This window comes from Miniopterus natalensis, chromosome 1 (genome assembly GCF_054644295.1).
Source record: "Miniopterus natalensis isolate mMinNat1 chromosome 1, mMinNat1.hap1, whole genome shotgun sequence".
In the NCBI taxonomy this organism is placed as follows: domain Eukaryota; kingdom Metazoa; phylum Chordata; class Mammalia; order Chiroptera; family Miniopteridae; genus Miniopterus; species Miniopterus natalensis.
Window position 1 is genome coordinate 38,966,475 of NC_142081.1, and position 13,430 is coordinate 38,979,904.

The window sequence follows — 13,430 nt, forward strand, 5'->3', positions numbered from 1 at the left end:
TTGCATCTTAACTGGATTCAGGGAACAAAAAATAATTTCATAAGTATCTAAATTCAAATCAGCATATAAGAAGTCATCCAAAAACAACTTGTAGACTACTTTGAAGTTCACAAAACCTAAAGATCATTGCATTAGTTTTACCACTGGTGGTAAAACACTGGCCCTGATGAAAGCACAAACAAGGAACTGGAATTGTATTTATTTATGACCAGTTCTGTAGGTCCAAGCCCCTGTTTCCCCAATCTTTCAATTCTTCCTTAGATTGACCTAGAAGACTATATAAATCAAAGGCATTCATAATACTATGTGACAATATAGAAGAATCGGTGACTCACCTTGTAAGTCATAAGGCATGGGTGTCATGTGGAAAGGATGCCTGTAGTCTTGGATGAGGGATGTGTTAATATAACTTGTGTCTACAGCAGGGAGGCTTGGGGTGCGGGACACTGGAGATGCTTGATGTGGAAGACTTAATATGCTAGAAGAAGAAAAGGTTTGCATAATTTTCACCAGCCATTTGAACTTTTAAGTTTAACAAACAAATACTTCTGTGCTAAAAATAAAAACAAAAGGAATATATAATTTAGACTATTATAATTACAGTTGTTCCTTGGTATCCACAAGGGATTGGTTCTAGGAACCATCACGGATACCAAAATCTGCTGCGGATGCTCAAGTTATTTAGCCAGCCCTCCATATCCATGGGTTCCGCATCTGTGAATTCAACCAACTGTAGACCGTGGATGCGGAACCTACAGATTCAGAGGGCTGACTTAATTAGGAAATAATCTGTATATTTAACAGCACTTTGCAGAGGCTACTGGGATAAATGGATGGATGCAATGGTATCTAACATTCATAAATCATATGCTGTCTTAGGACCCTCATCATCTATACTTTCAGAATGCAAGGGGAAGGCATAGCTGAGCTACTTCAACGAGACATGACTGAAATGTATCTAGAGCAGATGAGATTCTGAAACCTTTTAAAAATAAGCACTGGAAGGTCAGCTAGTAAAAAGTATACGTAAGTCCTTGCAAATAAAACACATATAGACAAGACTAGGGGATGTAACAATCTGAGCAGTGAAGTTAACAGCTGGTCCCAAGACTTGTAAGCTTCATGAGAACAAAAACTAGGTATACTGTTTATCTTGGTATATCCAATGCCTGGCACAGTCACCAGCACACTCTTTGCATAAAAGGCCTGCTGAATGGACAAAGACAGTAAGACAAGGAGAAGAGATGCTCCAAAATGAACAGGTGTGGAGAGTTTTTAAAGGGAGAGTGGTATAACTGGAAAAAGAAAAGAAAAAAATACACAAAAAGTGGGATTCTGGAATAGAGTGAAATGTTTAAGTAGCTGAGTAGTCAAATAATTTTTTCTCTGCCAAAAATTAGGCAAAAAGCAAAAAGGAGGGGAAAAGAAAGGAAAAAGAAAAGAAAGAATTGATTGATTTTGAAAAGAAAAAGAATTCTAATAGTCCTGAATGCAAGCACAAGGATCATATGGTATCCCAACCATTAGGAGGCTAATAGGTATGTAAATAAATAATAGGAAATAAAGAAAAAAGGAGGCATAAAGAGGCTATCTTTTACTTAAAACTTCATGTAAAGTGCGTGGAGATGCAATTTCAATGGTATAGAATATTTAAAAAGATGGTAAGGTTGGAATGGAGCTCTAGTTATGACCATTTACCACATTTTATGAATGGGATATGAAGCATAAAACACACTCTCATCCACTTCATAAAAATGTTTCATCTAATGGAAACAATTAAACCTCTTATATCTATAAAAAGTACCATTTTCCATTAGCTGTCTCCTCTGACAATGCCTAAGGGACTACAAGAGAGAAGGCAGTTGAAATGCTAGTCTTTGAAAACATCTTGGTAACCAAACAGCAAAGGAAATTTCTGGATGAATACTAAACAGTCAGTGGCTGAAGATTTTTACATTTACTGATTTTTTCCTTTCTAATTCCTGCCTGGTTCCTTTTCATTCAATTTTGTGGTAACATTCTGAAATGCATTTCACCCTTTACAATACACAGTAACAAATGCAATATGCTGCCTTTAGGCTTCTATTTATTGGCTAGCCATTATTGTAAAATGGCGACTAGTATTGAATATGGCATTATTCTTCTCAGAATGTCAAAAACTTCCAGGTTCCTTGTTTTATCTGAATATAGAGAAAGATCTGGCATTTGCAAATACTACGTCTGGGTTTAATTATGCACTGGGAAGCTCAGGAAGTAGTTAATGCATCTAATGTAATTTTCCAAATATAATAAACAAAGCTATTTTTGGAGAAACAGCAAAGTAAATATCCAAAGAAGAAATATTAGGTTTCTAAACACTCAAAAAAGTTTCCTTTAAGAAAAAAAACTATATATTCAGACAGTAAAATTATTACATAGTTTACATATATAATCAGAGGTAAAAATGTTCATAAAGTAGGGTTTGAAGTAGAATTAGTGTTTAAATATTCATTTTGTTTAGAATAATGATACTGCTTTTAATGTCTTTATTTCTGTCTGTATACTGAGATAAGCTACTCTAGAGTGAAAATACCATCCATCCTGTGTTATGTTTGATTATATTATGAAGATTCCTAAAATAGAAGTCCTCTAACAAGTGAGGAGCTATATTTATGACAATTATGCTTTTATTGTTGCTACTTAATCTTTCAAGTAACTGCAAATATATTCAAATAGAAGATCGTTTTATCTCATCAAATAATACCAAACCTGAAAATAATTTGATTCCAAGCACAGAAATGCCTGCTCTTGGTCTGGTATTAACTTTCCTGAACCCTGAAATCTGTTAACAATGCTTTCTGTGGACTTTCCCTCTTTCACTTACATTCTTTCTTCAGGCACTACCATTTGTTGGAGATTTTTTAAAATAGCTCCTATTCGGTTACAACAAGCAGTGTAATTCTCCTGATATATACCTAAAAAGGAGCACATCTATTTCTAACCTTTAGTGAGTTACTAGTGTGCTTCAGCAAAGCATAAAGTCTTTTCACTGAGAATTGGCTACTTGTTTTACCATCTTCTACAAAATGTTGAACCCTTAAAGGTTAAGACTGTACATACTCATTTTATTATCACCCGTGTTTACTTAGCACAGAATATCTTACATAAAACAGATAACAGTGTTTCACGAACTGAACTGAAGCATAACTAAGGTACATTATTATTGATATGAGACTAATGGGAAATGAGTCTGCAAAATAGAAAGCATTAAGTGTGCTGCAACTTAAGTCTGAGACTTCTTTTACTGCCAGCCTTACATATTCTGAGGCAGGTTGGAAGCATTTATTTGGTCTTCCTCTGCTTTCTACTTGAAACACCCTACCGAGGGTTAATTTTACAGTATATCCTTTCCAGAATGAGTAAGTGTTCTAAATCCTATGAGCATTGGGATCACTTGGGAACTTAATTTAGAAATATAAATTTTCTCAGTCCTTATTTCTAAATCAGACACAGGGTGGGTACGGAAGCAATGTGTTTTAATAAGCCCTGTGGGTGATTCTGATGTACACCAAAGTTTGAGACCAACTGTATGATGAATTCTATATCCAAGTGACCTCTTTAATGCATTATCTGAACCCCTCAAGAATATCACACACCCAGGAAAAATGCAACTTATTCTTCGATTGCTAAGGTAAGTTTTACCATCATGCATAATCACTTTGTTGGGAAGAACTTTTAATCCTATTTACAAAGTTAATTTTCACAATGATGCTTTTTTAAGGTCTTGGCACTTACCCTTTATTATTTAGTGGTGATGTTGGAGATAAGGAAGGACAGGCTCTCTTGGCAGATGGCTCTTCCTCCTCTTCATCAGAAGAACTGTCTATGGTTAGGTCAATCACCTCTACTTTCTTATTTTTATTTGAGGACTGGTGGTGAGAAGTCACCTGATGCTCCAGTGTGGAGCTCAAGCATCCTGTGTGGGAATGATTAAAACACAAGGCAAAAAAGACCTATGACACCTCTCTTTTTCTCTCAGTGTGCTTATGGGTTAATCAATCAGTTATAATAATTTAACTTACAATATTGCTGGGGTCAGAGAATAGAAAACAGTGGTTCTGTTTCTATTAACCTAAACTTAAAACTACGATTTAGTATTGGTTGTTAAAGAATTTTTTGGAAAAATAATTCTGAACCAGGACAGTCAAAATGTATTGTACACTTCAGAATAAAAGCAATTTGAGGGTAAAGGCTATATATTGTCTGTGTTTACCTGTACAGTACCTGAAATACTTAAGAAATGCTACGGTAACGTTTTTAAAGTCATAGCCTCTTTCCAGCAAAAACATACTAAACGCCAGGGGGAGGGAAAGTAAATAAAAGAATGCTCACAAATCTGTACCAAATCTGTTAAAAATTTAAAAGGATACCATTTCAAAAGCAGGACTTTACAAAGACTTATTAAATTATGTTACTCTGAAATCTTATACCACAAAATTTTAACAAAGCTGGTAAAAGTGAGTTTAAAAGGAGCTTTGCTACTTCTGAACATTTCCTCAATAATTTAGTAAGAGTTATTGAGCTATCCATAAACTGCTGAGAAGTTTTTATAAAATCTGAACATTGTAACAGCAGGAAGACTGCCCCATCCTTTTGGAAAACCAACACTCACCATCAACTCCATTGTAAGAGGAAGAAACTTCTTGTACTTCCTTTTTTGATCTCATAGGTGCCCAAGAGCCATCCTCCTTAAACTGTATTTCATCACAATCTGTACAGTACTTTAGGATTTCCATAAACAAGCTATAAAACACAATTTGTCCTTTGAATATCACATTTTAAATGAAGGTAGATTAGAATTATTACTGTTCAAAAAACACTCAGATATTCTACGTTTGGTAAAGTACAAATGAGAAAGAAGAAAGTGGACCACATATGTTATACTTGTTCTCAAAACCTAGGGCTAAACAGAAAATAGTTACTTGAACTATGGTATCTTTATGCAAAGTAATATTACGTAACCATGAAAAAACAAGGTTCCCAAACATTTTTTAATACAGGAAAACGTTCACAGAAAGCGGGAAGAGGCAAAAAAAGAAAACCTTACATTTAAAAATAAAATTCTTGCCCAGCCAGGCGTGGCTCAGCGGTTGAGTGTCAATCTAGGATCCAGGCAATAGGGGTTCGATTCCTGGTCAGAGCACATGCCCGCTTGCGGGCTCGATCCCCAGTCGGGGGCGTGCAGGAGGCAGCCGATCAATGGCTCTCTCATCATTGATGTTTCTATCTCTCTCTCCCTCTCCTTTCCTCTCTCTGAGATCAATAAAGATATATTTAAAAAAATAAAAAAATAAAAAATTCTGTGTGTATGTGGTATAGAAATAGCATGTAACTCTAAGTGGTGACACTATAGATATTTTTCTTCTTTATACCTTTTTTACACAGTCCAAACTGCCTAACATAAGCATATCTTACTGGATAAACTGGAACAATACATATAAGACATGTATTCAATGTTTAGCCTCCTGATAAATATCATGCATATATTAAAAAATGAGACCTGCAAAAAATGTGTAAAATTAATGGTCAAATTCTTAGGTTATAAGGTTAAATGAAACTGGATAAAAATTATTAATATTGCGCAATCACAATTGTGAAAATAAAACGCCACAAAAGCCTTTTAACTTTCCTACATTTTCCAATTCTTCTTTAAATGTGTATATATATATATATGTATGTATGTATGACTTTTAGAATAACAAAGAAAAATCCTAATTGATGGGGATCTAAAGCAATATAATATACAGAGTTGGTAAAATATTATTATTCAATTCAGATTTACTAGTGATCAGTTATCTATGCAAAATTAAACCTAAAACATTAAGTTACATGTTTACTTTTCCCCCTGTGATTGGTCTAACACCCTTCAAGCTCTGGGATACTCTTCCTTGTATTGCTAAATGTATTTCATTCCTCATGTTACACCTTCAGACTCCTATGCTTTCTCACATACTACAGATAAGCTGCTGTTAAGTGTTTTGTTAGAGAATACAGGAAATATCAAGAAGATCCTTTCTCACAATTTCTTTTTGTTCAGTGGCAAAAAGGAGGCTAAAGAATATGGGAGATTTCAGAGGAATGTTCCAAGATATCCGTCTGGTAAGGCAAATAAAACACACGAGTGTTAAAAACATAGATTGTCATGATGCCGTAGGTGGACAAGAAATATAAAGAGAAGTATTTCAGAGGAAATAGAAAAAACAAAGTAAACTGCTATTCATTCAGTCTGTTGATCAGTTTTAGGAGCCCTTACAGCAGGGAATAGGCATGAGAAAATCTCCAAAAACAGGCTAACTTCTAAAAAGCCCCATTTTTGGTGAGCTTAAGTTAATCAGAGTTTTGCAATTCTTTCATTTTCTCTAATATGGTCTGCATGTCTAGGGATAGATGAATTCGTGTTAGGAAAAGGTGTAAGCATAACCTGCTAGGAACCACTGGTGCTTAAATGGTAAATGCCAGGAGGCACTGACAGTAAAGCATGCATTTCCAAAACAAGAGGACATCAAATTAAAAAGGTAAAATGTTCACAATATTATTTACTTTGAAAAATACTGATTTCTAGAATAATGAAAATCCTTAAAATATGTAACTCAAAAAACATGACCTGATAGGTATGATAAACAACAAACCCAGGTAATAGATGTCATTTCGAGGTACAAGAAAAAACTTTAAATTGACATACCCATCAATAATAAGGTGCTCGTACGGAGCCTTCTTATCACAGACAGGACAAACCCAGGTTGGCTTTTTCTCATTCATCTGAATATAAAGAGTTGCATCAAAGCACTGTAGATGAGAACAGGTAAGAGCCCGACATGGAATTGTCAGCCGCATTTTACCAAGCTTTAAAAAAGGGAAACAAAAGTAAGCATTAGACAACTGTAATTCAAAATTTAAGTTTTGATAAATATTTCCTGAAGCATAATGTGCATGTGTTCTAATTTAAAGCATTCTGAGTTTACTTTTTGTAAATATGGAAGAACATTAAACACATTTTCTGTGAAACTATAGCTTAAAAAATTACAGAATTTCCTTAAACACAGTGACTATGGAAAGTATACAGCACGGGATTTTTACCCTCACTCTATAGCTCAGATAGGCTTCTGGGGGAAGGAAGGGCCATGAACTCCTTGAAATACATTAAAATTTTGTAAGTATGTGCATTTTTCTGGAGAGAGTGCTTCCACCAAATTCTTAAGAGTAATCTCTGATTCGAAACAATTAAGAACCATTTTTACTAGGAATTTAGGAAAGGAAAAAAGAATCTTATTAAATACTGCAGTATACAGATACAATTACATTACTATCAACCTGATATCTGAATGATAGTAGTTCACAGGTGAAAATGAAACGAATGGCAAGCATTCCCCACAATGTTTGACTGAACTGTCAAATGATAGCTTTGAGAAGGAAGCCAAGTGTGTGCACTCTCTGTATTTCCTCCCTCACTGGGCACCATCACAAGCCAATTCAGTCAACACCCCTGGACCTCTAGCACTTTTCCAGCATGTCATGAGACTTTTTTATCTTCTTGCCGTGCAAATGTTGCTTAGGCTGACACAGGCCGAGTCTGTCGTATGTACAATAAAATCTTCATCTGGTCCCTGAGCTGCTAGCTTTGGCCCAAGGCAGAGAAGCTATCCAGCCATCTTCCCACAGGGAGCTGCCATATCACCACCCCTTTCCCTGGAGAACACCTTGTACAGTGCAGGTGCATTTCCACTGTGGGGTCCAGAAAGGCCACACTGGCCATATCAAGGCATACCTCGTTTTAGTGCACTTTGCTTTATTGTGTTTCACAGATGTGCATTTTTCCACAAATTGAAACAAGACCCTCCACCAGCAAATAGATTACAACTTGATTTACTGTGGTGGTTTAGCACTGAACACAGTATCTCTGAGGTGTGACTGTAGTATAGAGGTTATCTATTTTGAATAACCACACTATTCCTGAGTACCAGGAAAAGGCTTCCCACACATTTGCAAGCTTAGAAAATATAAAGGCTTGTTAAAGATTATGAGTTAAATGAGGGGAAAAAAAACGGCAAAGATTCTTAGCTTAGAAGAATTTCAGGGAAATGTGCAATTTCCTAGTCTACCAAGGAAATTAACTGACATCTGGGACCCAAAATTATTGTTTTGGTACCAATGATTTACTGTGCCTCTAGGAATGGCCCTTAACCTTTCTGGGCCTCTTTTTCTATCTCTAAAGTAACACTGTTTCCTTCTTACTTCAACAGGATATAGTGATGAAGAATAAAAAAAGGACACAGAATGTGCTATAAACTTATGAGAAGGAAGTAATGTCAGTTTTCAGTATGAAAAGTATGAACAGAAGGGACACAGAGAAAACTGATAGCTCCCTTCTCTGTGCTCCCAACTCTACCCTGCACATGATTATACTACTTTATGTGTGTTCCTTTCCTACTAGAAGCACATTGGACCTATCTCCTTAAACTTGGCACTTGGAAATGTATCTGGTTGGTGGTGCTAAATTAAATTGTTACATCCTAAGTTGGACCTTAACTTACCTGTGAAGTAGAAATTCCTCCTGAGTATTTTTGTCACTGCCTTAATACTAAGTAGAGAAATCAGAGACTAAGAATCATATACAAATACAATACTAGTAGACAAGTTCAAGTACTGCATAACTAGTAGGCTACTTCTGATAGTTTTTGAAGACAACGGTAAGAAGGTCAAGTCTTCATCTCACATACCTTCATCCCTATAATCCCTGGCTGTCAGTTCGTCTTTTTGGTGAGAGAGCAATTCTAAAGCCTTTATGATCAACCACATTGACAATTTTACCTACAGAGTTTTTAAGGAACACTGCTACATGAACGGCACAGGAAGAACATTTATAAATAGATACAGGAAAGGAAAAGTTCACTTTCAAATACACTGCTTATTAGCTGTCACACAAATGCCTTGCTTCAAAGAATCACAAACTATTATATAATCCTCACGTTCCTGATTTTTAAAAACAATCACTAAATTCTACATACTTATCTGCAAATAGACACTGATTTCTTTAACTTGGTATCAAGACAGAAACTGAGTTTTGAACACCTTCGTCTTGTTAATTACAAATTCCTCTTTTCCTTTTATAAAATGTGGTAGACATCTGCATCATCTGCAAATAAACACTTTGAAAACAACTCCCAAATGAGTTTCCTAATGCCACTAACCTTACTATAACATAGTAGTGCTATATTAGTAACTGATGGTGCAAGAGAAAATACCCAGCTAAGTATGTTTAAACCAGTTTATATCAAAAGGACCCTAAAAAGCCAGTAAAATATGTATTTTCCTTATAAAAATAGTGATATTAATAATTTCACAATTTTTTCTTCATCATCATAAATATTTCATACATAAATTTCCGAGCAGTTTATTTTTCTTCTATCAATGCCAACTCATTTGTTTTCGAATTTATAGGTCTGAGGATTATTTCACAAAGCAGGCTCTCGAACATTCTTCCAGCTTTATTTTTAATATATCAGAACTAAAAAATTCCCAAAAAGCAAAAACATTTTTAATTATTTTCATTGCCTTTAGCTATGTGGCACACAAACAACACAAACTCATTTATTTTGAGCTGTATATATCACAAGGGCAATTCAAATGCATTGTCAGATATCATATTTACATATTTCAAAGAAAATAAATCTTTTATTATTCTAAAAATTGGATATACACATGAGTTGTCATTACTAAATTTTACTTCTTAGAATAAAAACATACCTAAAATATACTGCCTTACTATTTCAGAATAATTGTAAAGGGATTGATCCTTTAGCCAAACAGAAATCCATAAAAATATTATAATTATAATTTACATACAGTTTTTTCTATAATCTGAATTTTGAAAGCAGATGTCAATTTAAAATGAACTGCTAAAATTGTTGAAACTAAAAAGGGAGGAGCGGGGGAATACGGGAAGAAAAATTAAAATCTGGCCCACTAAATTAAGAGATTCAAGGAGCAAAATGTGATTAACACTTTCTAATAATATAGCAAAGATCACCTGATTTATAAAATTCAAAACTGGTTCTATAAATAAATGTCAAGGTTTAAAATGTAGTATTTACTTATATGAATAAATGCTTCACCTACATGTCAAATGACAACATCATACATATTAGCACAACTGTACACACTTTTAAAGTGAAATTGCAGAAAAACAAGACTTCTTCCAGTTGATTTAAATGGAAGATGAAGCTTATGCACTTTTCTAAATTTCTCATATTCTCTGTACTGGTGTTTTATAATGGAATGGGTGGCAAGAAATCACGTGGAGGGGGAAGGTGGATAAATTGAGATTTGGAGAAAAGAGGATAAGTGTATAATTTTTTTTTTTTTTTTTTTTTTTAATCTCTGTCTTCTTTCCATCCTCCACTTACCTGGTCTGTGCACCATTTTTCTGAATGTTAAAAAACACCAGGTTCTTGCTTTGGCCAGTGTGCTCAGTGGTTAGAGCACTGGCCTGCACACTGAAGGGTCCTGGGGGTGATTCCCAGTCAAGGGAAAGTATCTGATTTGCATTCGATCCCTGGCCTGGTCAGGGTGAGTGTAGGAGGCAACCAATTGATGTGTTTCTTTCACATTGATGTGTTTTTCTCTCTCTCTCCCTCCTCCCACCCTCCCACTCTCTTTGGGAAAAAGAAAAAAAAAGGAAAAGAAAAAATATCCTTGGGTGAGGATTAAAAAACAAACAAATACCAAATTCTTTTTACACCATAGTCTGTTATGACATTTATCTAGTTATTTAGGAATCCACCCCAGACAGTATTTTTTATTGTAGTAAAACAAAACACCCATAATATTAAATCTACCACCTTAATCATTTTAAGTGTACAGCTCAGTAGTGCTAAGTATATTCACACTGTTATGCAAGATCTATACTCATTAAACACTAATTCCCCTTTGCCCCAGTCCTTGGTAACCACCTACTTTCTGTTTCTATGATTTTTGACAACTTTATATACTTCAAATGAGTGGAATCATACAGTACTTATGCTTTTGTGACTAGCTTAACTTTGCTTATCATAACGTTCCCGGGGTTCATCCATGCTGAAACGTATTTCCTTCCTTTTTTAATGCTGCATGATATTCAATTGTATATATATAGCACATTTTCTTTATCCATTCATCTCTCATGGATTCCCCATGTTGGCTATTGCGATAAACATGGGTGTGCAAATTATCTCTTTGAGATACTGCTTTGAATTTTTTTGGATATATACCCAGAAGAGGAATTGCTGGACCATATGGTAATTCTATTTTTAATTTTTTGACAAACCATCATATTGTTTTCCACAATGGCTACAGCATTTACATTCCCACCAAGAACATGCAGGAGTTCCAGCATCTTCACATCCTTGCCAACACTTGGTATCTTCTGTTCTTTTGATAGTGCCCATCCTGATGGATGTGTAGTGATATCTCATATGGTTTTGATTTGCATTTCCTTAATGATTAGTGATGTTGAACATCTTTTTGTGTGATTAACTATTCTTCTATCTTTGGAGAAATGTCTATTTCAGGTCTTTTGCCCACTTTAAAATCAAGTGTTTGTTTTTTGTTGTTGAAATATAGAAGTTCCTTATATATTCTGGATATTAATCCCTTACTGAATATATGATTTACTATTATTTTCTATTATTTTCTCCCATTCCACAGGTTTTCTTTTCATTCTGTCGATTATTTCCTTTGACATGCAGAAAACTGTTTGGCATAGTTCTCTTCGTCTATTTTTGCTTTTGTTGTCTGTGCTTTGGCATCATAGCCAAGATATCATTGCTAAGTTCATTTGAAGCTTTACCTCTATGTTTTCTTCTAGGAGTTTAACAGTTTAATGTCTTACATTGTAGGTCTTTAATCCACTGAGTTAATTTTGCATATACTGCAAAGTAAGGGTTCAACTTCATTATACTACATGTGAACATACAGTTATTCCTAACACCATTTATTGAATAGGCTGTCTTTTCCCCAGTGTATAATCCTGGTGCCCTTGCTCAAAGTCATTTGGCTGACCAGTGTGGCCCAGTGGTTGGAGCGTCAGCCTGCACACCGAAGGGCCATGAGTTCGATTCCCAGTCAAGGGCAGGTACCTGGGTTGCAGGTTCAACCTCTGGTCTGGCTGGGGCACATGTGGGAGGCAACCAATCGGTGTCTCTCTCTCTCTCACACTGATGTTTCTTTCCCTCTCCTCCCTCCCTTCCACTCTCTAAAATTAATCAATGGAAAAAGTATCCTGGGGAATAATTACAAAAATAAAAAATCAAAATCATTTGGACATATATGCAATAGTTTGTTTTTAGGCTATTTTGTTTCACTGGTCTACATTATCTATCATTATTAAGTCAGTACCACACCATCTTAATTGCTGTTGCTTTGTACTATGTTTTAAAATCAGGGAGTGTGAGGCCTCAAACTTTGTTCTCATTAAAAGACTGTTTTGGCCCAGCCGGGCGTGGCTCAGCGGGTGGGGTGAGCATTAACCTAGGACCCAGGAGATAGGGGTTCGATTCCCAGTCAGGACACATGCCCAGGTTGTGGGCTGCAGCTGATCAATGACTCTCTCATCATGGATGTTTCTATCTCTCTCTCTCCCTTCCTCTCTGAAATCAATAAAGATATATATACATTAAAAAAAAAAAAAAAGATTGTTTTGGCTATTTGGGGTTCTTTGAGATTCCATAGAAATTATAGGATTTCCCCATTTTTGCAAAAACTGCCATTGGGATTTTGATAGGGATTGTACTGAACCTGTTTATCACTTTGACTAGTATGGACATTTAACCAATATTAAGTCTTTCAATCCACAGATACGGGGTGTCTTTCCATTTATTTGTATTTTTATTGAATTCTCTGAGTAATGTTTGGTAGTTTTCAATGTGTAAGTCTTTCATTTCCTTGGTTAAGTTTATTCCCTAAATATTTTATTCTTTTTGATGCTAAATGGAATTGTTTTCTTAATTTTCTTTTCAGATAGGTCATCGTTAGTGTATAGAAATAACTAGTTTTTGACTGTTGATTTGTATCCTACTTTTCTAAATTCATTCATTAGTTCCAACAGTTTTTGTAGGTTAGGGTTTTCTACATAAAAAATCATGTCATCTATGAACAGATCATTTAGTCTTCCTTTCTAATTTGTATGTCTTAATTCCTTTTCTTGTGTAATTACTCTGGCTAAAACTTTAGTACTATGCTGAATAGTAGTGGTGAGAGTGGGTATCCCTGCCTTAATCCTCTAGAGCATGGGTGGGGAACAGCCACCCGAGAAATCATTTGGTCTGGCCCTGCCAAGACAACTAGAGGGGGGACTCGAAATTCAATAAATCTAGGAGCTTTTTGCATAGCTAATTTTTTAAGCTGATAATTCTGAA

General features: G+C 35.3%; 1 protein-coding gene across 1 annotated transcript in view; it reads right to left on the reverse strand.

The window, feature by feature from the left end:
• The window catches only part of PIAS1 (protein inhibitor of activated STAT 1), a 108,983-nt gene that overhangs the window by 6,274 nt on the left and 89,279 nt on the right, over window positions 1–13,430 (reverse strand). Inside the window, exons 9-12 of the mRNA XM_087820692.1 lie at window positions 6,722–6,882; window positions 4,652–4,782; window positions 3,775–3,955; window positions 336–478 (exon numbers count right to left, since the gene is read on the reverse strand). Of these exons, the coding sequence (XP_087676818.1) occupies window positions 336–478; window positions 3,775–3,955; window positions 4,652–4,782; window positions 6,722–6,882 (616 nt within the window). The remainder of the gene's footprint in view (window positions 1–335; window positions 479–3,774; window positions 3,956–4,651; window positions 4,783–6,721; window positions 6,883–13,430) is intronic.